At 42.8% G+C, this 22,652-nt stretch overlaps 2 protein-coding genes across 7 annotated transcripts; one reads left to right on the forward strand and one right to left on the reverse strand.

The window, feature by feature from the left end:
• Positions 1 to 552: 552 nt before the first annotated feature.
• On the reverse strand, positions 553 to 3,320 carry nthl1 (nth-like DNA glycosylase 1). Its single transcript, XM_037259972.1, has 6 exons — positions 2,957 to 3,320; positions 2,277 to 2,539; positions 2,025 to 2,195; positions 1,774 to 1,933; positions 969 to 1,074; positions 553 to 875 (listed from the first exon to the last, which is right to left on the reverse strand). The coding sequence occupies exons 1-6, from the start codon at positions 3,198 to 3,200 to the stop codon at positions 581 to 583; spliced, it is 1,239 nt and encodes a 412-aa protein (XP_037115867.1). The 5' UTR covers positions 3,201 to 3,320; the 3' UTR covers positions 553 to 580.
• Positions 3,321 to 3,450: 130 nt separating this feature from the next.
• tsc2 (TSC complex subunit 2) lies at positions 3,451 to 21,720 on the forward strand. 6 transcript variants are annotated; one of them, XM_037246212.1, is made up of 43 exons: positions 3,451 to 3,624; positions 4,274 to 4,563; positions 5,026 to 5,198; positions 5,395 to 5,481; positions 5,541 to 5,651; positions 5,726 to 5,873; positions 6,012 to 6,129; positions 6,198 to 6,246; positions 6,357 to 6,482; positions 6,590 to 6,663; positions 7,313 to 7,439; positions 7,685 to 7,828; positions 7,898 to 8,035; positions 8,129 to 8,232; positions 8,319 to 8,400; positions 8,520 to 8,675; positions 8,751 to 8,870; positions 9,107 to 9,229; positions 9,311 to 9,417; positions 9,500 to 9,665; positions 9,740 to 9,862; positions 9,939 to 10,073; positions 10,254 to 10,443; positions 10,534 to 10,627; positions 10,714 to 10,816; positions 11,189 to 11,283; positions 12,746 to 12,877; positions 14,548 to 14,709; positions 14,779 to 14,937; positions 15,009 to 15,121; positions 15,327 to 15,569; positions 15,819 to 16,058; positions 17,016 to 17,105; positions 18,609 to 18,766; positions 18,846 to 19,429; positions 19,703 to 19,781; positions 19,876 to 19,962; positions 20,300 to 20,486; positions 20,565 to 20,704; positions 20,796 to 20,874; positions 20,967 to 21,058; positions 21,163 to 21,261; positions 21,352 to 21,720. In XM_037246212.1, exons 3-43 carry the CDS (start codon positions 5,064 to 5,066, stop codon positions 21,517 to 21,519), a joined length of 5,667 nt encoding a protein of 1,888 aa, XP_037102107.1. In that variant the 5' UTR covers positions 3,451 to 3,624; positions 4,274 to 4,563; positions 5,026 to 5,063; the 3' UTR covers positions 21,520 to 21,720. The 6 variants fall into 6 exon arrangements, with proteins under 6 accessions (XP_037102107.1, XP_037102087.1, XP_037102096.1 ...); XM_037246192.1 differs by having other exon boundaries at positions 4,274 to 4,542; XM_037246201.1 differs by having other exon boundaries at positions 4,274 to 4,508; positions 5,024 to 5,198.
• The last annotated feature ends 932 nt before the right edge of the window (positions 21,721 to 22,652 follow it).

Here is a 22,652-nt window from a genome sequence, read left to right on the forward strand (position 1 = left end):
TCCCGTTCACGCGCACCCGAGTTTAACTAGCGCACTGAGGTCGAGCTAACGAGCGCACCAGACAGTCAACCAGGGGGCAGAAAGTGCCAAGTTAGAGCCAGTCGGCTTGCATATTTCCGAGATGGAACTGAAACCAAATTGAGCACAGCCTGTGAACAAAAAAAAAGGCCTCGCTCATTGTGGTAGTTTTAAATGATAAATGTAGGCACAATAATGAAATAAGGTCTGAAATGACAACTTTCAAAATGTTAAGACATGACCAGTTAACACAGTTTTGTTGGGTGAGCATATATATGAGCAAAAACCAATGTTTATTTTTAGTTTTCTTTGCTTTTATGTTGCTGTAAATCGCTTGCCTTGTGTACAGATTGTCTACAAATCTCATCTTGTTTTGCTTTATATGTGATGTTGCAAAGATTGGAGTAGGCAGAAAAAATATGTCATCTTGTAATATGAGCTATCAAATAAATGTTTGTGTTTCCCAAGGCAGCAACAACAGAATATTTGGTTGGTTCCTATTAGTCACAAAGCATTTTGGTGGGTAAAACAATGTTCAGTATATACCAAGAGAATGATTTTATTAGTGTTTAATGTTTCGTTTCAGTTTCCTTCCCTGTGTGATGGGATTAACACACTGTGGGTCTTCTTTTTTTTCCACATTAAAAACAGTTTCTTGTCCAGATTCAGTTTTTGCTTCAAAAGCGTCTGGACAGAGAGAGGGCGGCGATCGAACTTTAAGCAGCTTTGCAGGAGAGCTTTGGTGAGCGGATGGGCAGCTGTACTGGTTCAAACACAGGGAGCAGAGCGGGTTGGTTGGAAGGCAAACCTGCTGTCCAAAACCCACAAGTAGCCAGTTAATCTCGCTCCAAAGATCCCTGTAACCATCATCAAGCATTAATACAAGATGAGGGAAGGAAATTTATGTTCAGTTACAACCTTTTAAGACAGAAAACGTTTCATAAATTTACCGGGGTAACCACTCCTGTAGGGCCTTGCGTGTTGCCTCAGGGTTCTTGGTGGGCTTCCTGAGCCAGCCCAGCCTGTTTGAGATCCGATGGACGTGTGTGTCTACACCTGTGAGATAAAATTAGATTATTTTTGGTGCTGTAACTTCAAATGACCTGAACTGGACAATTACCAGTAAAAATTGGCAAATGAGCACACAGACTTTAACAGTAAAATCCCATTATTTTAAATCACAGTCTCGTCCAGATAATTGTGTGTATAAAAGGTACAATGTTGATTGAGGTCTTCCCAATGACTGTGAATACACAAAAAATGAAATGTGAAACCATTTTTTAATATTAATGCATTTTTTCCTTGTTGTTGGCATTTGTGGTTCATATTATTCAAAGGTTACTGAACTTCACTTGAATGCAAAACTTGCAGCAAATCGCACTTGGTCATTCGGGTTGTTTTTTCCAGTTAGAATGGTGTTGGCGCCCTCTACAGGTTAGTTTAAAACTGCTTTGGGGGACATGGTCATACGTTTTAAAGGTTTCCTAGGTTTCATGTCAGTCGTCTAAATAAGGCTGTGTGCCTGCCAAGTCGGATGACACTTTTAACACATATGCCAACTTTGGTACTTAAGTATAAAATTGCCTTGGATGGCACAATTCACACATTGGGGATGCATACTTTGACAGATTTTTGTTGGTGGTGCCCCACAAATTTGTATACGTAAAAATGGCACTGTCTTTTTTTTCAAGGCAGTTGCTCTTGATTTGAATTTGATAGGATTGAAAAGTGATTCCGCTTGGACTGTGTGCCCACCTATACCGGAGACCTGGTCCCAGGCGATATCCATAGCCAGGTGAGCCATCTTGGGTCCCACCCCTGGCAGACGAACAAGCCCCTCCAAGCTGTCTGGGATGTCCCCACCATAGTCCTTCACGAGCATGGCTGCTGTCATCTTCAGAAATTTGACTTTGTTCTGCAGGGAAACAGTGAAACGGAAATGTCAAAAAGACGGATTCATCATTTGTACACCGATGACAATAACTTGTGGATTTTTGTGGCGTTACCCTCCAGAAGCCAACTGGGTAGATGAGTTTTCCAAGAGTTTTATCATCAGTAGACAGGAGTTTTTCAGCAGTACAACCATGAGCTCTAAGCTTCTGCATAGCAGCTGCTGTCACCTGGTCTTTGGTCTGACTGGACAGCATCAGGGACACCAACACCTGGAAGCGTCTCACCTGCAGAAAAAACAGGCGCATATTCAGAAAAGGTAACCCAAATCAAACTTTTATATAAATGTAGCGCATATAAACACCAACATTAGCCGGAGCCTCAGCGTCACAGCACTTCTTTGCTCCCATGCTATCGACGGGAGCATCACGGCTGCTCCTCATCTCACGAATGTGTCCCAATTGTGTCTTCCAAGCAGGAGGTTCCCAATGTTCCATCTTCACCTGTGAGCCACCTTCATCGTACTCCACCTTTAATTTTCTACGCCTGCGGCTTTGCGAAGATAACAACGGAGCATCTGATTCTAGTTTTGGTTGAGTGGTGGCCAGCTGGAGGAGGTCCTGAGTACCATCTTAACAGAGAGAATGACAAATTTCAATTTGAAGAAAAGACAGTGGAAAGCATAATTTTGCCACTTGGTCTAAACACAATTGTCTTATTTATTATTTGTAAAGAAGTGTCGATGAATGGATTAATTTTGACAGTTTTACTTTATTTCTATACATCTTTACAAGTGTTTACATTTTCAAATGATCACTTCCATAAACATTCCTTGGAAATCCCAATTGCACACCAGTGTTGAGCTACTTTTAGAACAGGGCCACGGGCTACTAATGGGGTTCTTGGGGGCTACCTGGTTATACCCGCGGGCCCCATGTTGGTGACCCTAATAAAACACTTCAAGAAAGGTGAACTGATCTGAATTAGTCTGCACAATGACAACATTCTAGAGGTAATCACCAATCGAATAACTTTGATTTAACGACACCTAGTGTTGATAAGGAAGCTGTTTGTTGGGAGACTCTCGTCTCTTCCTCTTCTGTTTTGATAGCAACCGAGGACCGGGCATCCGCGTCCCTTCGTCCGGACAGAAGAGAGGCAGCAGCGGTGCAGCTGGCAAGCTTCTCAGCTCTTCGAGTGACAACTGGCATGCTTTGAGAGAAATAAGGAGAAGTCATTCTGAAACACCACACATGCTCCCGCTGCAGCAGACATGAAGAACGCAGGAACATCTCGGAACAAAAGTCAGTATAGTGTTTGGAGGGGAAGGGAAAAGTGCGAACTCTTTGATAATCGCCATAACACCCGGTTTGAATAAGTCAAGATAAGATGAATTTGTTAATATTTAATAAACAGTGACGCCTACATTGTTTTGGACATGCATAATAGTTTGGTCGGATGAAAACAAAGTGTTTGTGTACAGTACAGAACTCTGCATCTATGGACTACATTTCCCAAAACAAAGTGCGGCCAGCGTGTTTTGCCGGAAGTCTCCATGTCACACAATTTCAGTCTGTCACCCGATCGGGGAGTGTGGAGCACTGTGCAAGCTTCTCGTCGGGTGGATTTGATCGCAATTCAATGCACAGACGTGGCCAGCACTCCGTCAACAAAGCTGTGACTGAATGACACATACAAGGACACAACTCTAGTAAGGTGAGAGAAGCAGGCGATGGGGGGAAAACAAGGGGGCGGTTTTGACAAGTCAAGGAATGCTAACCTCCCTGCAGTCAGTGGCAAAGCTAACGGGTCACTCAGCAGCGCCATGATGCAATTGTTTTAATTGAGCCAAGTTTCTTGTTTTAAGTCCTAATGATGTCCATGTCTTCTGACTGGAGACCATCTCCCAACGACGTCATTGCTCAACGGAAACAGAGAAGCTCCGTGCCCCTCTGTCAAGTCCACATCGCAAACATTCTTGATATGCATTCCCCAATCTGAACACATTTTCTGAATTGCACTGCTTAATATTTGGTTTTACTTGCCCAGTTGCAAGCCACAATCTATTTGAGTTGGCCGGAATATGTGATTTTATTCTACTGTTTTTTTTTTTTTTTTTAATCTGACTGTGATGGTTTGCAGATAAATCTGTAATGCATCTTCATCATCTTTGATTTTATTGTGGTAATAAATTGTAGTCTTGCAATTGAAATTTAATGGCCATGTGCAGTTGTCTTTAATTACACTGGTCAGCAACATTTTTAAAAAAAAAATTCTGTAATGCATGTAAACTTCTCTGAACGCTTTTTGTGTGCTGATTTTAAACCCTGTTTTATACTAAATGTATTTCTCTCTCTTTGCACAGCTTTCCGTTGTAGCCTGCACACCCTGCGTTGCGTTTTGGTCAACATGTCTGTCGTTGAGCAAGGAACACTAAGATGTGGAGTAACAGTTGGTTCTTTATTGGCAAGATCTTGGGTTGTTTAATGAGTCAGTGCATGAGGCACTGCAGCAGATGAAACGACAACCCCCCATTCTCCAGGTCAAAAGGTTTTATACTGTCCGAAAAAGGCGGGAAAGCAAAAGGATGTCCACATAAGGTGAACCTCTGCTCTGCTATCACCTGACCATTTGGTATCGTCACCTGACCATTTGGTATCTGTGTATTGGAGAGTCACTGCTCTGTGTGTGTGTGTGTGTGTGTGTGTGTGTGTGTGTGTGTGTGTGTGTGTGTGTGTGTGTGTGTGTGTGTGTGTGTGTGTGTGTGTGTGTGTGTGTGCTGTGTATTGGAAGGTTACAAAGCTCTGTCTGCTGTATCCATGTTCTGATTGAGCAGTTATGTGTGTATGAAATAATAAGAGGATTTGCACATATATGAACATGAAAAAGTATGAGTTTGTCTACCCTAACAAAATATGTACACGTTGCTGTTCCTCCCACTTGCAATTGAAGTTTAATGACCATGTGAAGTTGTCTTTAATTACACTGGTCAACAATATTTTTACAATTCTTTTTATTTTTTTTTTAATCTGTGATGCATGTAAACTTTTATAAAAGATTTTTGTGCTGATTTTAAATCTTGTTTTATACTAAATGTATTTCTCTCTCTCTGCAGAGTTTTCCATTGTAGCCCGGACACCCTGCGCTGCTCAAGGATGAATAAACAACCAAGCAAAGAAAGCTTAAAAGACAAGGTGAAGGGGATATTCGGGCTCGGACCCCCACGTCCTCCCAGCAAACAGAGTGACCACAAACCGTCTGAGTTTATCATTACAACTGATATCATCAAGGTATGCTATAAAGATTGTCCCTGTATGCCAAAACTCTTCGGGGTTATACGAGTTTTTTTTTCTCCCCAAGATTTTTATAGCCACGTCAGGTCATTGTGGATAACAATTAGGGATGAACAAAGTTTTGAATTTTTTTTTGTCTGGGTCATATATATATATATATTTTTGACTTCCCTCTCCCCTCCTTTGTTTTCAGGAGCTCCACCCAGAATGTGGCCTAAGTAACCGTATTCGCACAATGAATCACATTTGTGATCTTGCCAAAACTAAAAGATTTGAAGAGGTGAGTGCTCGCATAATGTGTGAGATGCCTGGTGTGAATTTGTACATTGCATTTTGCAGCATGCAGTAGAGGCAGTGTGGAAATCTGTGGAGGACATGCTGACACCGGAACAGCCTCCCGAGGCCAGACATGCTGTCCTTCAGCTGCTCAGAGCCATTATACAGGGACAGGTGGATACAAACAACATCGACAAATGCCTTGAAAATGTTCTTTCCAAAGACGTCTTTATGTTTCCTTTCGCAAGGGTGAACAACTCGGGGCCCTGAGAGCTTACTTTTTCAAGGTGATCCGAGACTACCAACCATGCAACGAAGATCTTTCGGATAGACTGGAAGTCTTCAAGGCCTTAACTGAGAATGGCAAGGACATCACATACCTTGAGGAGGACATAGGTGAATGAGCTGAATATAGAAACGCTTCACTTGGGTCCTTGTTGGGGTCTTCATCATGGTCATCAATGCCCTGCGTTTCTCTGCAACTTTAGTTTTAGTGCATCTTTCATTGAAATACTTTCCCTTTTGTCCTTTTAGCTCGCTTTGTTCTGTTGTGGATGGACATAGGTCTCACCTCTGACTTTCTTCATGTTCTTGTCAATCTGGTGAAATTCAACAGCTGTTACTTGGACCAAAACGTCTCCATCGTGGTCCAGTGAGTCGCACAGCCAATGCTGCCTACCCGCCTTATTCTCTGTGATTAAGAGTTTTGCTTTTCCGCAGGAAAATTTGTCTTCTCTGCAACAGAACAACCTCCTCGACAGATATTGAGGTTGGCCACTATGACCGAAGTTGTACAAATCATTTCGGAAGAAACCTTGTTGGACTGGAGCATTTTATGAATGTTATCATTGCTTTTTTTCCCTTTTTTTTCTTTTTCAGGTGGCACTCCAAGTCCTTGATGCAGTGGTGTGTTACAACTGTCTCCCCTCTGACTCTCTTTGTGTCTTCATCGTCACACTGTGCCACACAGTCAACGTCAAAGAGTTCTGTGAATCCTGCTGGAAAGTAGGTTGAAATTTTTTTGCAGGTTCTTCATTTAAGGACAAACAATTGACAGCCTCCTATTCTTGTTTTTTTGTTGTTGTCATTTCATGCTGCCACCGTTTCTCCAGTTGATGAGGAAAGTGCTGGGCACTCACCTTGGCCACAGTGCTATTTACAGAATGTGCCGCATAATGGAAGAGAGGTATTGTTATTACCCTGTCCTCTTTCACATGAAGGCATAACATTTTAACCACACTGCAATGTTTTTCTGATCCTCCTGCTAAGATTTAGTTAAATGTCGACACTGCAATACCTCTGAAAACTAGTCATTGATAATAGGGCTGTCACTATAGAATATTTTTAGACTCGATTATTCGAACGATTCATCGGCTGAACACATTTTCCCCATTTAGTGTTGTCTATGTAGTATTGTTTTGTGATTAAAAAAAAAAACAAGAAATAACAAAAACAATATCACATGAGGGATTAATGTACTCAGCAAACATTTTGAAAGTGATTCAGTTACTGTTTTCTGGAGTAAAAGCAGATGTTTGCATATGTCTTGTTTTAATTAAACACACACATGGTTGCATTTTTTGCAAATTACATAAACATCCTGGCAACCAATGAACTTTTTAAAATTGCCTTTTTAAATTGCTTATCCGCCCCTTCTTGTAATATCTATGGTATGTTTTTTTATTTGGATCTTTTTTGTGTAAATAGTTTGAAACTACTCAAGTAAAAATGTCATTGCTCTGTGTTACCACTCTGCCTTTTGTTGTGCACATGAAAAATGGGTTAAATCTTTAATAGCTTGGTATGCTTCTCTCATTTGAATTTGTCTCCGTCAGGGTGTACATGGAAGATGCACCGTTGTTGAGAGGAGCTGTCTTCTTTGTGGGAATGGCACTGTGGGGAGCACACAGGCTGCCTGCACTTAAAAACACCCCCACGCTGGTTCTGCCTTCTTTTTACAAGGTAAATAGTCATCACATCAAAACTCTGCATCTACTCCTGGTTCTGCACATTACAAGCTGTTTTCAACATCTTTATCTTATGTCATAAGCCTATTATTTGAACCTGATTCTGTACCACAGTCATTGTACTAAAATTACAAATATGGTAACTGTAGCCGCATATATTTGTACGGTAACCATCCCATCCCTGCAAGTACATGCAAAATAGGATGACTGCAGTGCTGTGATTTGCTCTCCTCACCCAAGGCCATGTCGTGTGCCAACGAGGTGGTTTCCTACGAAATTGTCCTATCTATCACTCGACTGATCAAAAAATATGGCAAGGAGCTGCAAGTTGTTACCTGGGACATTCTACTGGGCATCATTGAGCGGCTCTTGCAGCAGATTCAGGTACATGTGCATGCACAAAGAAGAAACCTTGGGCCTTTTTACCCAAATGTTGGCCATGATCCCTCATAGGCAATCGGCAGTCCTGAACTGAAGGCCATTGTCTATGAGCTTTTGACAACAGTCGAAGAGCTTTATGAGCAGAACGGTTACCATGGTTCCACAGAGAAGTTCTTCACGCTGGTAGAGAAGTGTGCCGACAAAAGACCGGTTAGTTTTGTCCCTTCTCATATCCTAATGGCAGCTTTTTTTTTTTTTTGATCTAAACTACAGCATCTTTGTCTTTCTTGCTTTGTGTGAAAGGATGCGTCGGTGCTGACCCTCATCTCGTACAGGGCCCAGTCCATTCAGCCCGCCAAGGACGGCTGGATTCAGTGCCTTCACCGGCTAATGGAGAAATTCTTCAGGTGGGGTGAACACACTGATATCATCGTTTGGTACAATATTGAATGTGGTGTTTCATAAACGTTCCGCTTCACTGTCTCCCCCAAAGAAATGAGAGCCGCAGCGTTATCAGGATCAAAGTGCTTCACATCCTGTCTTTTGTTTTAAGCACCAACCGTCAACTCTATGAGGTACGTACACTATTTGATTTTAGTTGGATATCGTGTGGGATTGAATGCATTGTTAATTTGTCATTCATTTTCAACATGTGATCATGTGACCCAAATGATAGTAGAAATTTCTCTTTTAGGATGAGTTGATAGAAATGGTAGTGATCCCTCAGCTGAGTGGAATCGCCGAAGACCGAGACCTGGCCGTACGAAAACAAGCTACTCAACTTCTTGTGGACCTGGCTGAGGGTTGTAACACTCACCACTTCACTAGCCTGTTGGACATTATTGAGCGGGTACGAGTCCAGTAAATAACGCAACTTCGTCCGTAACCCGTGTCAACTTGTATACTTGCCATTGCCGTGTTCTAGGTTGCCAGCCGTTCTCTGGTGTCTTCCGGACCGGTGGATGTTTCAGACAGGGAGAACACAGCAGAGTCTCCAAATGAGGATGTCAAGACTGCGATATTGGGACTACTTGAGATTCTTCAGGTTAGTTAGTACTAGTAAATTATTACATTTTAAATTACTGAATGAAGATTATGGAAAGCTGGTTAAAATGAAATGAATTTAATGAATGCTAGCTGCAAATTAGTCCATTATTTATATTGCTTGTGTTGTTTTGTTATTAATCTACAGCAAGCATACCATTTTCTTGATTTTTTTTTAACTAATATTCATTTTTGTTTTTAACTAATATTCTTTTTTTTTTTTTTTTTTTACTCTAGAGCAAACTTTACAGCCTACCAGCCAGCCACGCCACTCGTGTTTATGAAATGCTTATCAGCCATCTGCAGCTTCACTACAAGAACAAGTACTGTTCCGTGATTGCTTCCAGTATCAGACTACAGGTAAGTGCAACAACATTTACATTTCACAGCAATCATTTCTGGTCACTTCTCTTTATTCTCTTTACACCTATTTGTCTTTAGGTGTTTGCCTTCTTCTTGATGATGCGAGCAGACTCTCTACATCGCGTTGGTGTTCCCAATAAAGACGGTGCCATGAGGTTCAGCCCTTATTGCTACTGTGACCTAGGGTCAGTGCACGCATGAACACACACGGACACACACACACACACACACTGACAGATTTCACGTTCTTGTCTTTCAATGATTCAGGGAGCCAGACAAAAGAGCAAATGAGAAGAAGCCCCCAGGCCCGACGTCTCCCCCTGCCTGTGGCGCACCTCCTCCTGCAGCTCCTTCTTCTGCCACTGCGCCAATACGCTTTGCCTACTTGCCCTACTCACCTGCTTTCAGTGTTCTCCTGCAGTGCCTCAAGATGGTACACGTGATTTTTATCCACCCATCCATTTTCCTCCGCTGATCCAATGTTGGGTTGTTGTTTTAATTGTGCAGGAGACCGATTGGAAGGTGGTAAAATTGGTCTTGGAGAAGTTGCCGTGGACGCTGCAGTACAAAGTTCTGCTGCTAACATCACCTTGCAGCTTAGACCAGCTTTGTTCTACTCTCTGCTGCATGGTAGTGTATTCCCGGTTGTACACCAACAAAGCCACTTCTCTGTAACAGAACTGGGCACTGCTTCTTCTCCGCGTAGGTGACAGATCGGCTGATTTCAGAACGATTGAAGAAGACACCTGAAGGATTTTCAAGAACGGATGTTCAGCTGGCTGTGGTTCCCGTCCTAACAGCGATCACCTCCTACCACGCCTACCTGGAGCAATCACGACAAGTACAAACCGCAGTCTTAAGAAACATCTTAGCTGTTTTGGACTATTAGTCGTCCACCATTTTGTCTCCACAGAACAACTACTGTTTCCACAGAGTTAAACATTTCCAGGCTTCAGAAGAAACACTTCAGTACACTCATATGTGAGCTCAGCTGCTGTGATGTTTCCTTTTTCTTTTCCAGAGGGAGTTGGTCCAGTGTCTCGGGACAGGCCTGATTTACCGCTGTGCCAAACAGTGTGTGGTGGCTCTTACAATGTGCACGGTGGAGATGCCTGACATCATGATCAAGCTGCTACCTGCTCTTATTGTCAAGCTCAGCCACATCTCTGCAACAGTTGCCATGGCATCTCCAATGCTTGAGTTCTTTTCAAGTGAGTGACAGACACAGTATTATAAGCTCAAGGTCAGAAATGAAGGTGCCCATATAAAGGGTTTGTTTGGTGTGTTGTTTTGTCCCATAGCTCTGGTGCGCCTACCTCACCTTTACGCCAACTTTGTAGCTGAGCAATATGTTAGCGTCTTTGCCATCTCGCTACCCTACACTAACCCATCCAAGTAAGTGCTCACAAAAATACAAACACTCACATTCTCAGCTGCAAAAAACAAAAAACACACTGACATTTTTTTACCATTTCTTTCAGGTACAACCAGTACATTGTGTCTCTTGCCCACCATGTGATTGCCATCTGGTTTATTCGCTGCAGACTTGCCTTCCGTAAAGATTTTGTTCAGTACATCACAATGGTGCGTTCGCATGGCTCCTTAAAAAAATAAAAACAATTTTCTTATCAGAGATGAAAGTAAATTTTTACAAATAATTTTTTTGTGCTAATTTGGAAGCTGCCTTTGTTTATTCATTAGTACATCAGGTTTTCTGAATAATAATAATAATGATAAAATGTAATATAGTAATATTGATTAAAATGTAATATAGTAATATTTATGAATGAGAAAAATATATTCTGTCTATTTTCTATTTTACATTTAACAAGGTCTCCAATTGCTCAACAGATGATAAAAAATATTTGGCAATTAATCTGATAATAGATTTATTGTTAATTAATAGTTGCGCATATTTTTTTACCATTTGCTTTGTTTTGGGTTTTTTTCTCCCAGGGTTTGCGTTCCAATGCGTTGCTGCCCTTCGATGATGGCCACGAGCAAAGTTCTTTTCGTGCCCGAAGCACAAGTCTCAATGAACGACCCAAAAGGTAAAGAACACCTACAAACACATTGCTTGTGGGGACGCACAGTATTTCGTGAGCAAGGAGCACCCCTTACTGTTGTGCAAAACAAGGGTGGGGGGGTGACAGGTGGCATTTGCAACGAATACCCTCAGGTTGCCATGGTGATCGTTAATCTCTTTTAAATGGATTTGCATTGCACATTTAAATTTCTATAGAGTGGATGGACAAGATAACGTTGATATCCTTATGTTGTGTGAAAAACTGGAGATGTAGTCTGTGACAAGAATACTTGTCATTTTTTTAGCCGAAAGCTTGTAGCGTGATCATTATCCAGGTATCTTTGTTGCCTTGTCCATCATCTGTAGTTTGTTAAAGTACATACTCTGTTATCATGTTGTAAGATCAAGAATTCCCCCACCCCTACTTTCTCATTAGGTCATGTCATGTCATGACTTTGCATGTACGCAATGAGAAATACAAAAAGATAAGACAGAAAGGTGTACAAACAATTTCTGTGAGGCAAAGTAGAAGGGATGAAACTCTATTTCATTTCAGTTTCATACCACTGCGTATATTATAGATATTTCATTGACCATTATTCATTTTCACAAGTGTTAAAATTGTTCGAATAGTTAATCAGGCCATCTTAAGCTTTTTAACGGGTGATTATCTGAAAAATGACACTGGTATCGTACAGCTTTGAAAGCATTCCTGCTTATTTGCGTAACCTTGGGTGTGTATTAAATGAACATGAAGGTGTCATTCCACAACAATCATCAGGTGGTTCCTTCATTTTGGGGTGTTCACACTGTCAGCCTCCGTTTTCTTGTGCTTAAGCTTCCCTGTTCGTCTTTCTCCTGACCAGATCTTTGTCTCTGTTACGTAAAATAATCTTTATTTTGTTTCTTTCCTGGATTCCTTCCGTTTTTGATATCCAAATGAGCGTTTTGCCTTCTGCTGCAATTTGTTTTTCCTTTTAATTGATGGTCATCTTCTTTGTCAGTTCAGTTCTCCGCTTTTCCGTAAGCTGATTCATAATGTTCAACTGCTGTTAATTTTCACCCTGTTTTGTTTTGTCTTTCAATTTTTTTCATTTGGCACCTCCCCTGCCTCCTGCGATTGGGTGCTGTGTTGCGGTTGTGGTTTTGGGGGGGTGGTCGTGTCATCCTGGATTCCTTCCACATATCCCCTGCCCCCCTCCTTCCCCTGTGACCTCCGCCCTTTGACATTGTGGCCTTGCCCTCTGTAACCCCTCCCGCCCTCCCCCGTGTGTGCTGCTTGGTCACGTGCTCATGTTGCTCTGCCGTTGGGGGATGATTCCAATGGCCTCCTGATATACCATCACACACCACACGCCCCTCCACACCATCATCCCAAACCACCACCACCTTGACGTTGACTCACCCCCTTACTACCCACCGCCACTGTAACCTCCACCCATGCCCATTCCGGTCGACCCTTCGCCGTGGTATTCATCACCGCCCAGTCTTCGGGCGGCAAAAGTGGCGAAGGCGGCAGCCAATAACAGCAGCTCTCCAGTTAAAGAGCTGAGGGACCTGTCAGCCATGGACGCTTTCCGATCCCGCAGCATCAGTGTCTCCGATCATGCGGTCCGCAGGTTAGAGAGACCTCTGGGTAACCAAACTACAAAAACAACCACCACCACCAATCGTTTGATTGTCTCCTCCATGGGATGGTTGATGGGGTGTTTGATCATTGATGAGTGGGCATTTATTGCCATTGACACCTTGACTGGGTGCTGCATGCTGCAATTTGTCAAACCTTTGTCTGTTGTGTGCTGTGATCATACACCTTTTCGTGATATATTTTCCGTTGGTTTTTTTGCATGCTGCAGTGTTTACAGAAAACACTGGAAAGCATCTTAATTCATGGAGATGTTTTTCTGGTTTGATTTTATGCCCGCACTCATTCTTTAAAATTTCATGTCAAACGTTTGTTTTGACTTGTTCGTTTGCTTGGTGTGATCCTGACTGGGTTTGATTGGCTTATTAACAAATAAATGGCTGGAGGGAGTGGAGAGAATGTCATCTGGACTGGCAAGTGCATCCTGCAATGCTCCTCTTTCCTGATGGGTCACTTGATCAATGATGGGGACAGCAGAAACAAAACAGTTGTTTGTTTGCTCGATGTTGGTTGTCATTTTGCATCGCTCACCTCACAAAGACGCACTATGCTGCTATGACCATGGCAATCTACTTGAGCAGGATTTTGGGACTAGCTGGGCTGAATGTGATAAAAATGCAAATCTCAATCCAAAGTCGCACTTGCACACTTTCGGCCTTTCTATTCTTCATGCCTTCTATGCTGAGCTTTTGGTTGTTGACCAGCTTCTGTGCAGAGGTGTCAAATCCAGGTCCAGAAAGTCAAAAAAGCCTGCCACAGTTTGGCTTTACCCACAGCTAGCTTGTTTACCTGCCAGCTCAGTTGCACCCGTGACTAAAGCTAAACATTGGCAGGCTTCTTACTTTCTGGACCTGGATTTGACAGCTCTCCTTCTGTGTGACTCATGTTGTACATTGCAGTTGTCCGATGTTCTCAAAGTTCAGAATGTCTTTCTTTTCCTACTCGACAGTTGGCAGTAATATCTTTCTAATCCAACTGCCGTCATTTCAAAATATAACACATAAAACAATTTTTGATTTGATCGACAAACTGCAATGTCAAATTTCTTTTTTACTTACTTCCTCCGAGGAATGGCTGCAAATGTATTGTTTTAAGTTAACACCTCAGCAATAAGCTGATACACGTATGATGGCACTCATTTCACACTCATTTGAAATTTTGAGTATCTTTAACAATTATCATAAGCATAGACAAAGGTAAGTGTAACACTTAATTTTGTTAGTTTTATTTCAGACACTTTTGCATGAGTTGATTTCAGAATGACCTTTTTAATCCTACAAATTGAACCACTTATTTAACAAAACAATCTGACATTGAAATGCATGTGTTTGACTCTTCTTGACCAAACTCCTCCACCTGAGCAATATTGAATAGAACGCCTCTGATCCAGTTCAGTGAAATAAAAGGGTGGAATAGCCCATGTGGTGTTGTAACCTGCAAGAAACTCTCTTTCCAGCATGGGTCTCTTTGTTTGGTCCTTTTGTTGGTGATTGTACGTGCATGCTTGTCCCGTTTACTCATAATGCACGTAATACTTGCATGTCTCTGTTTCCATGGACAACATGTTTGACTTCAATCCTGATGTCATGTGTTTTTCCACTGATTGCATTTCTGCTTTGCTCTCGTTTCTTTGCGTCCCCGTAGGATGCAAACCTCCAACACCACCTGCAGTCTGGGCTCTGCTGATGAAAATGCAGTAACTCAGGCAGATGAGGGACTGAAAACAGTCCACTTGGAACTCACTGAGACATGTCTGGACATGATGGCACGATATGTCTTTTCTAATTTCTCTGCGCTGCCCAAAAGGTGAGTGATGACTTATTTGGTTTTGTGCCATTTGTATTCCATGATTTGCATATTTGACTTTTCTCTCAGATCTCCAATCGCAGAGTTCCTCTTGGACGGGGGTCGTAGTATGACTTGGTTGGTGGGCAATAAGCTGGTGACCATCACCACCAGTGGAGGGGTTCCCACTCAAGCTCTGCTGGGCCTGGACGTGGCTGATCGACTGGGAGGAGGAGGAGAAATGACCAGGTCTGACACTTCATCAAAATTGTTTACTTTTATGATTTCACAGTGGGGTTTTTTTTTTTGCGACCCAACAGATCGGATCCATCTCTACACACTCGAATAACTAAAGAGGCACCAGCCAAACTGGAGTCCCAATCAAGTCAACAGCAAAGCAGAGCCACACGTATACGGGTCCGCTCCATGTCAGGTAATATTTAGCTTTTACTCACAATTTTTGGATTAGCGTGAATTGTGTTTTGTTTGTGCCTGGATAGCTTCTCAGTTTGGAGTCTCCTGTTTGTATCTCAATGAACTGCTGGTTGTGGGAGATTTCATGTATGGCACAAATGTTTTTTTTTGCATAGATATGAATAGCAACAGCCACATTCTGCCTGTTCCTGTTTATGTACCAGGTGGTCACGCCCTTCGTGCTGGTCCTGCCCAAAGTCTCAGCCCCCTTGTGTCCCCCTCTGAAGGGGAGTTAGCTGCTCAGCTGTCCCCCTCTTCTGCTTCTGCACTGGATGGCCTGAGTGCTTCCTCTTCCACCTCTGCCACCGCGTCGGCCCCGCCGCCACTCAAGGACAACCGCGGCCTGGCTGAGTTTGTCCCCAAGCTCACGCAGGGCTGGGCCGAGATCTTAATTCGAAGACCATCCGGTATGTAGGAGAGTCAATTTAAGGCTGAATTGTTTATGTAAAACCCGTAAACCAAACTCCAAATCTTCTCCCCTCCGAGTATTCTTTTCTCACGCACAGTAACTTTTAAATCGCCAACTAACTTGAACCTCACAAAAACACTAACTACACCTACAAAGCGGCTCTGTGTTTCCAATTTCATTATGACATAATGATACGTTGAATAACCAATGACGTCGTCTGCATTTTTCCATCTTCCTTGCTAACCAGGTAACACAAGCTGGTTAATGTCTCTGGAGAACCCACCCAGTCCCTTCTCCTCTGAGCTGGGCAACATGCCCCTCCAGGAGCTCTCGACTGTCCTGATGGCGATGGAAGGTGTGAAGGAACCTCCTCCCCAGACAGCCAGTGCTCCAGCGAGCACAGCTACCCCTGCGCCAGCTGAGGCCTTCGGCCAAACGCACAGCAATGCTGGAGGGAAGCCTCACCTGATCCAGCGCTCCAACACGGGTGAGTTTGTGTACATTGAGAGAACAACAGATCAGCAAAAATGTGATCGTAATGGTCATTGATGCATTCAGCACATTCAAACAATCTCATATTTATTTTGAAAGTGACGCAAACAATATTCTTGTCGCAACTGGACTGCTCTGTTTGTCTTCTGGCCCAGTTCAGAAATATTGTGCAGTGTGCAGCAGTCTCAAAACAAACAAAGCCAGTCCAGCTGCGATCCATTCAATGCCTGGAAAAATCAAAATGACCTGGATGAATGAGATAATCCACAAGCATACATGATTTTCTTTTTTAATTGGCAGTTTGCTCATTTTCAAACCAACATCAAATGTGAGTCACCTTCAAGATTTTGTGTTTACTTTATGCTGAAAAATAGGTAACACTGAAATACGTGTTGCTACAAAAAATATAACACAAACAAAAAATGAAGAATACTTTGGATCGTCACTGAGTCCCACCCACCATTGCCCTGACTCCCGACCTTAGGCTTGATCTTTATACTTTATCGGGTAAAAGTTGCTCTTAGTATTTAATTCTTTAGTTTCACATGACTCAAAGTTATTGTGTGAACCACTGCTATTTAAGTTGTATTGTTTTGTTCTGTACAAGAAGCTGACAAATTTTTAATTTTTCAAAATCTTTAAAAAAGTGTTGCATCTCAATTGTATCTCTATTTTACTTGAAGATGGCCAGCAGAATATACCTGGGCTGGGCAAGTCCTTTTTTTCAAAGGCCTCTTTCTTAGTGACGCAGTTTTTATTTTTAAATTTTTTTTATGTGTGCGTGTGTGTGCGTTTCAGATGTTGTCTTCTTTGCCATCACACCCTCTTTTTCACTTTCCAGAAATGTGCCATTCCTTTTAAGATTGTTTCCCTTCGTCTGATGGTTTTGTTTGCCACGTTTGTCTCTCATTGTGCTGGTTTGTGATTGACATATGTGGCATCCTGCCTGCAGTGAGCGGCTCTCTCTGGGGTCTGGGTCAGGGCTGCGCACCCTTAGGCCCTCCGGCCCCTAACAGGTTGTACAGGAGCATTTCCTGGGCAGGTACCGTTCTCCATGTGTGCCCCCCCCCCACAAACACACACACTCACAGCACCCTCCAGAAAACAGCCGCTGTAGTCCATTTCTTTTTCACTTGATCATTACAGTTGTCAGTAATGGCAAAAATACAACAAAATTTAAAGAATAATTGTCATTTCAAATGAAGTGCTTGTTCACTTTCTTGCAGATGACAATGAGAACTTTAACAATTGCTTGGGACTGATTCCTCAATGATGCAAACTCCATGTTTGTGCTAGTGGGTCAGCAGATGATTTCTGATTTGCCCTCAGTCATCTTATCACAAGCAGGGAGTGGACGGCGTTTCAATCTTCCCACTGATTTTTATCTGTCGTCTTCCTTGATTGTTTTCCTTTCCTGTTTCGCTAAGCATCTTCTAACCCTCAGAGTCTGAGAATCTCCCCCTGAGGGTGTCAACAGAAAAGCCCAGACCTCAATCGACTCAAATACTCTTTTGTGTCATCACGGGCTAACCTGTGCAGTAGACAATCACTTCCAGAGCTGTAGTTTAGGGGGTCAGACCCAAAAGTGATCACCTTGCTCTTCTCGTCCTCAAATCTGGGCAGAGTTTTTTTGAAGCCGTGGGACTGCAGGGCCTGGTCTGGGCTGCTGTTACACTGTATTTGGGTTGAAATAACCAATACATGCATGCACCTTTTATAGTGTTGGGCGGTATCTGTGTTGTCCTACAGTGAGCATGCTCCAATGTCATATCTTGAGGTGACAAATCTGATTATTTAAGGGTGCAGCAGAGAGTGTACAAGTACTGCACACCAAAATAGAATGTAACGTTCGAAAAACATAAACAATCCACATTATAGAGTCGAGACACTGATCTCTGTAGAAATTAATTTCAAAGCCTCACTTTCTGTACACATGGTACTAGCTTTATAGGGCGTTCATATTCTAAGGTTTGCCCCATTGCACATCAAGATACAAATGTTTAGTTATGAGTGCGGTCATGGATCAAATTACTGGTAACTTGTAAGTCAAGGCACCACTCTATTTATTTCATTGTGTTTGCTTCCTTTGTTAGCTTTTCATTCGTATTAGTATACCTTTCTTTGATGCTTGTCTGGGAGAAATTAACTCGAGTGATTTGTGGAAATTTGATCGCAACTTGCCTTTCAGTTACCACCTCTGCCAACTTTCCCTCACTACATTAGGCTAATCTCTCATGAAGGATACATCTATACCGCCCAAGCCTAGCATTTGAAATGAATTGAAACCCATTTCTATGATGGATAGATGCTGCCTCTCTATATTTTCCGATCAACACTTCTAGGTTTAGATTGAGCGCCGCGGCTAATCATTCGCATGTGAGTGTGTGAGTGTGTGTGTGTGTCAGCCTGATGTCTGCAGATGTAAAATTGCCTACTGACATCAATGATGATTGTTGTTGACTAACATAGCTTGTTTGTGAAGGGCGAGCTATTTTATTGCTGTCGTGACACGCTTACAAATGTTTGTCATTGTGTCCTGCTGTAGACTCAGCAGTGGTGTTGGAAGAAGGCGCGGGGGCGACAACTGCACACACCTCATCTGACTGGCTGGAAAATGAAGAAATCGAGCCCATGCCGTCTGACCCCATCTTCATTTCTGCTGATAAATTTTCAAAAGCGCCGCCTCCTGGAACACTCAGTAGGGTTAGTATAAAAATGATCAAAGTGCAAGGGATGACTCTGGATTTCACAAATTTTTCATCTCTTCTGCTTTGTCCCCCAGTCCTCCTCCACCTCCAGTCAAGATGATGAAAAATCCACTTTGGAAGAAGTAAGTGAGGGGGCCATCCCCATTGATCAGCCAACTCAGGGGCTCTCCACTCCCGGCAGTCAGGAACTCCTCTTCCAGGGCACTAACCAGTCCCAGGGTCCTGGACTCAACAAGTCCAGCTCCTCACCAGAGCTTCAGACCTTATCAGAAGCCTTCTCCAAAGTTGCTCAGGGGTCAGAGACTGTGCTAGGAGACGCGGCACAACCGAGAGGGCCTTCAGAGGCCAAGGTCCAGCCGCCCGTTGAAAGAGAGAGTGCAGGAGTAGATCTCAGTGGACCCACAACACAGACTCAAGTGGTTGAAGGGTCCTCGGCGTCAGGGCCGCCTCAAAGTGGAGGAGTAAGAATGAAGTTGGAGTTTCCACCAAGTGGAGCACAACCTGGACCCATATCACCCAGCGGGGGTCACAGACCGCGGGGGCACACCATCTCGGTATCAGCACCATCTTCCAGGAGGGAGAGGAGGACCGAGAGAGATTCATACCATAGTCGACCTGGACCCAGCAACGCTGAGAAGATGTCTGGTCTGTGCCCGAGGTACAAAAAAATCTGAAAAAAATACTGTTAAAAATGCACCTAAAGAATTGGCCAAACCTGTTGCCATTTTTATGTTAAGGAAAGTTGTCTGCTGAAAATAGCTAGATACTATTAAATTCGATTAATCAGTAAAGAAAGTTACTTTGTTAAGGTAATTGTGGCAACACTTTTTATTACACCAATAAGTTCCAACTTTGATAGTGTTGATTAACGCTTGGTGCCTTCCACTTTTTTTCTTCTTCTTTTTTTTTTTTAATCTCCTCCCTTTTTTAGCTTTGTATTCCTCCAGCTGTACCATTCGCCTTTCTTTGGGAATGAAGCTAACAAGCCGCTGCTGCTGCCCAAAACCCAAGTTAGTGTCCCTCATTGGATGAGCTTCCCACACAACTTGGCTTACTTTGAGAGAGTTTAATGCAGTGTTGACATCAATGTGTTCTTTTGGGAAGGTAATTGATCGTGCTGTGAAGGTTCTGGACCAGATGCCTCCTTATGACACTCACAAGATCGGAGTGATCTTTGTTGGAGCGGGTCAGGTGAGGACACTTTTAATAAATGTGGTCTCCTCAAGGTGCTACATGAACGTTGCACATCTAAATTCAGACTTGCCTGTTTGCTTGCTTGAAAATACTAGCAAATGATGATGTGATGTTGCATGGGGCAATACTCTACACATTATTTAAAAAGTCAATTTTCTAACCCCTTTATAAAAATCACATAAATGTGGATTATAAAGACATCAAGAAAAATCCTGTACTCCTAATCTGTAATGTCAAAAACCCACTTGCAAATTGTTGAGTGTTGGAATTTGACCATGCAAACTGATTTGATCTCAGAATCTTTGCCAATGTTCTAACTTGACATCTTCTGAAGGTTAACAACGAGGTAGCCATCCTCTCAAACGAGTATGGCTCAAACCGCTACGCTACCTTCCTGACTGGGCTCGGCAAATTGATCCACTTGAAGGACTGCGACCCCGACCAGATCTTCCTGGGCGGGCTCGATCAGCACGGCGACGATGGAGAGTTCACGTACTGCTGGCATGACGACATCATGCAAGGTGTGTAAAGGCACACTAAGTTGGAGTGTTTTTGTTGCCTTTTGTGTACAGTATTAATAAAGTTGTGTGTGTGTGTAGCTATCTTCCATATCGCCACACTGATGCCAAACAGGGAGAGCGACAAGGGCTGCTGCAATAAGAAGCGCCACATTGGCAATGACTTTGTCATGGTCGTTTACAATGATTCTGGCGAGGAGTACAAACTCGGCACCATAAAGGTAGACACGCACAAACACACACACACACACGCAGTCATGTTTCCCTTCATCGCGGTGCTTTGTTTTCACAATGTTTCCGCCTCTCTCTTAGGGTCAGTTTAATTTTGTGGAGGTGATCATAAAACCGCTGGATTATGAATGTAACCTCGTTTCCCTGCAGTGCCGTAAAGGTGAGCCCAACGCCTTGTCACCTCGCCTGTTGCAACTTCTTGTGGATTTGTCACCTCATTTCTTTTTTTTTTTTTTTTTTGCTGTCTTTCAGACCTGGAGGGCCTCGTTGACACATCTGTGGCAAAAATAGTCTCCGACAGCAACCTCCCGTTATTGGTCAGACAGATGGCTCTGCATGCCAATGTAAGTCTACATTGTGCTAGTCATTTGTCCATCAAGCCGCTCCAGGATTTAAACAATATATAATGATTGTAGAGAAAGACTTGTTTGTGTCATATTTTCTGTAGATGGCCTCCTTAGTGCATCAGTACAGAGCTAACCCTTCGGACGCTTACGCCTCCAAGTGGCTGGCAAGGTTACGGCACATCAAGAGGATCAGAACAAGGGTAGGAAGAAGACACTTGTGTCTTGTTCTTCCGCAGAAGAAACTTAGTTCATGTGAGGTCAACGTTTCTGTGTCCCTTCTGCTTTCTCAGGCTCATGAAGAGATCCAGTCCCGCTCGATTCCCGGTATCTCGCTCACGCAAGGACACGCTCAGCAGAACAAGTCTTTTCAGCAGAGCACCGCACCCGCAAACCCGGAGATCTCCGGCCAGCGTAAAAGACTCGTTTCTACTGTCGACGACTTCACAGATTTTGTGTGACATGCTCAGACTCGAGATGAGGTGAACTGAGTTTCATCTCACTGAAACAGCTTGTGAGCTTCATAATCAAGACTTATTTTTTGAGTGTTGAAGTGTTGAACATGGCAAATTATGCAGATTCTTTCAAAAATGTGAACTTAGTGACATTCTACACTGAAGCTGAATGCAGATATTTGAGTGCATTAAAACATCTGAAATGTCCTTTTGTGTGATGAACAAGTTCTTTTAAAACACCTTAACAAGCCCAACACACTGAATGTAATTTTTTTGTCAGGGTTCGTTCAAGGTCGCAAACGGTGGCAAAGACGTTCGCCCAGACATTCACAAACAGTTTTAATAATCAATAGTTATTCTTGTTGCAAAGAAATTTTGGGCATGTTCAAAATTGAACAAACAACCCAATGCACTGATGTTCAAGATTTCATTTACTGTTGAGCTGTTTATTCAACTTTGTCAAGTGCAAAAGCATGAACATTATCACCACTGCAAAATACAGATGGAATAAAACAAAATGTTGACATATTGGTAAAAGTTATATACAAGACGCTCCTTTCATGAGGATCGTGAACATGAACTCTTAAGCATGCGCAGGGGTGTCAAACTCCAGTCCTCGAGGGCCGCGTTCCAATATGTTTTCCAAGATTCCCTCGTTAAGTGCACCTGTGTGAAAAGTTAGGCTCCTGCAGACCATGAAAATGAACTGATCTTTTCACTCAGGTGTGTTTAACGAGGGTAACTTGGAAAACATATTGGAACGCGGCCCCCCGAGGACTGGAGTTCGACACCCCTGGATTGTAGGCACTTCATTTAATATTTATTTAGCTTAGATTTCAATCTTTTTGCTAGACCAAAAATGTCAAATTTACAATACTTGTGCTTGAACTGACCATGTATGACTAAAGGACAATAACGATTTGACCACAAAAAGCTTTAACAAATATATACACACAATGTTAAGCACCAAGATATACAGACATGTACACACAATACAAGTTTTTAAAATCAGGTTTCAGGAAATCCTCTTAACTTATGAGAATGCATGTGGCAGGAAGTATGTGGAAAAATCTTTACGGTTGTCAACTATCACAACATGTATGAACTCTCTGGTTCAATACTTTTTTTTGGAGGATCAA

The sequence above is a fragment of the Syngnathus acus genome, chromosome 1, assembly GCF_901709675.1.
Source record: "Syngnathus acus chromosome 1, fSynAcu1.2, whole genome shotgun sequence".
NCBI classification, from domain to species: domain Eukaryota; kingdom Metazoa; phylum Chordata; class Actinopteri; order Syngnathiformes; family Syngnathidae; genus Syngnathus; species Syngnathus acus.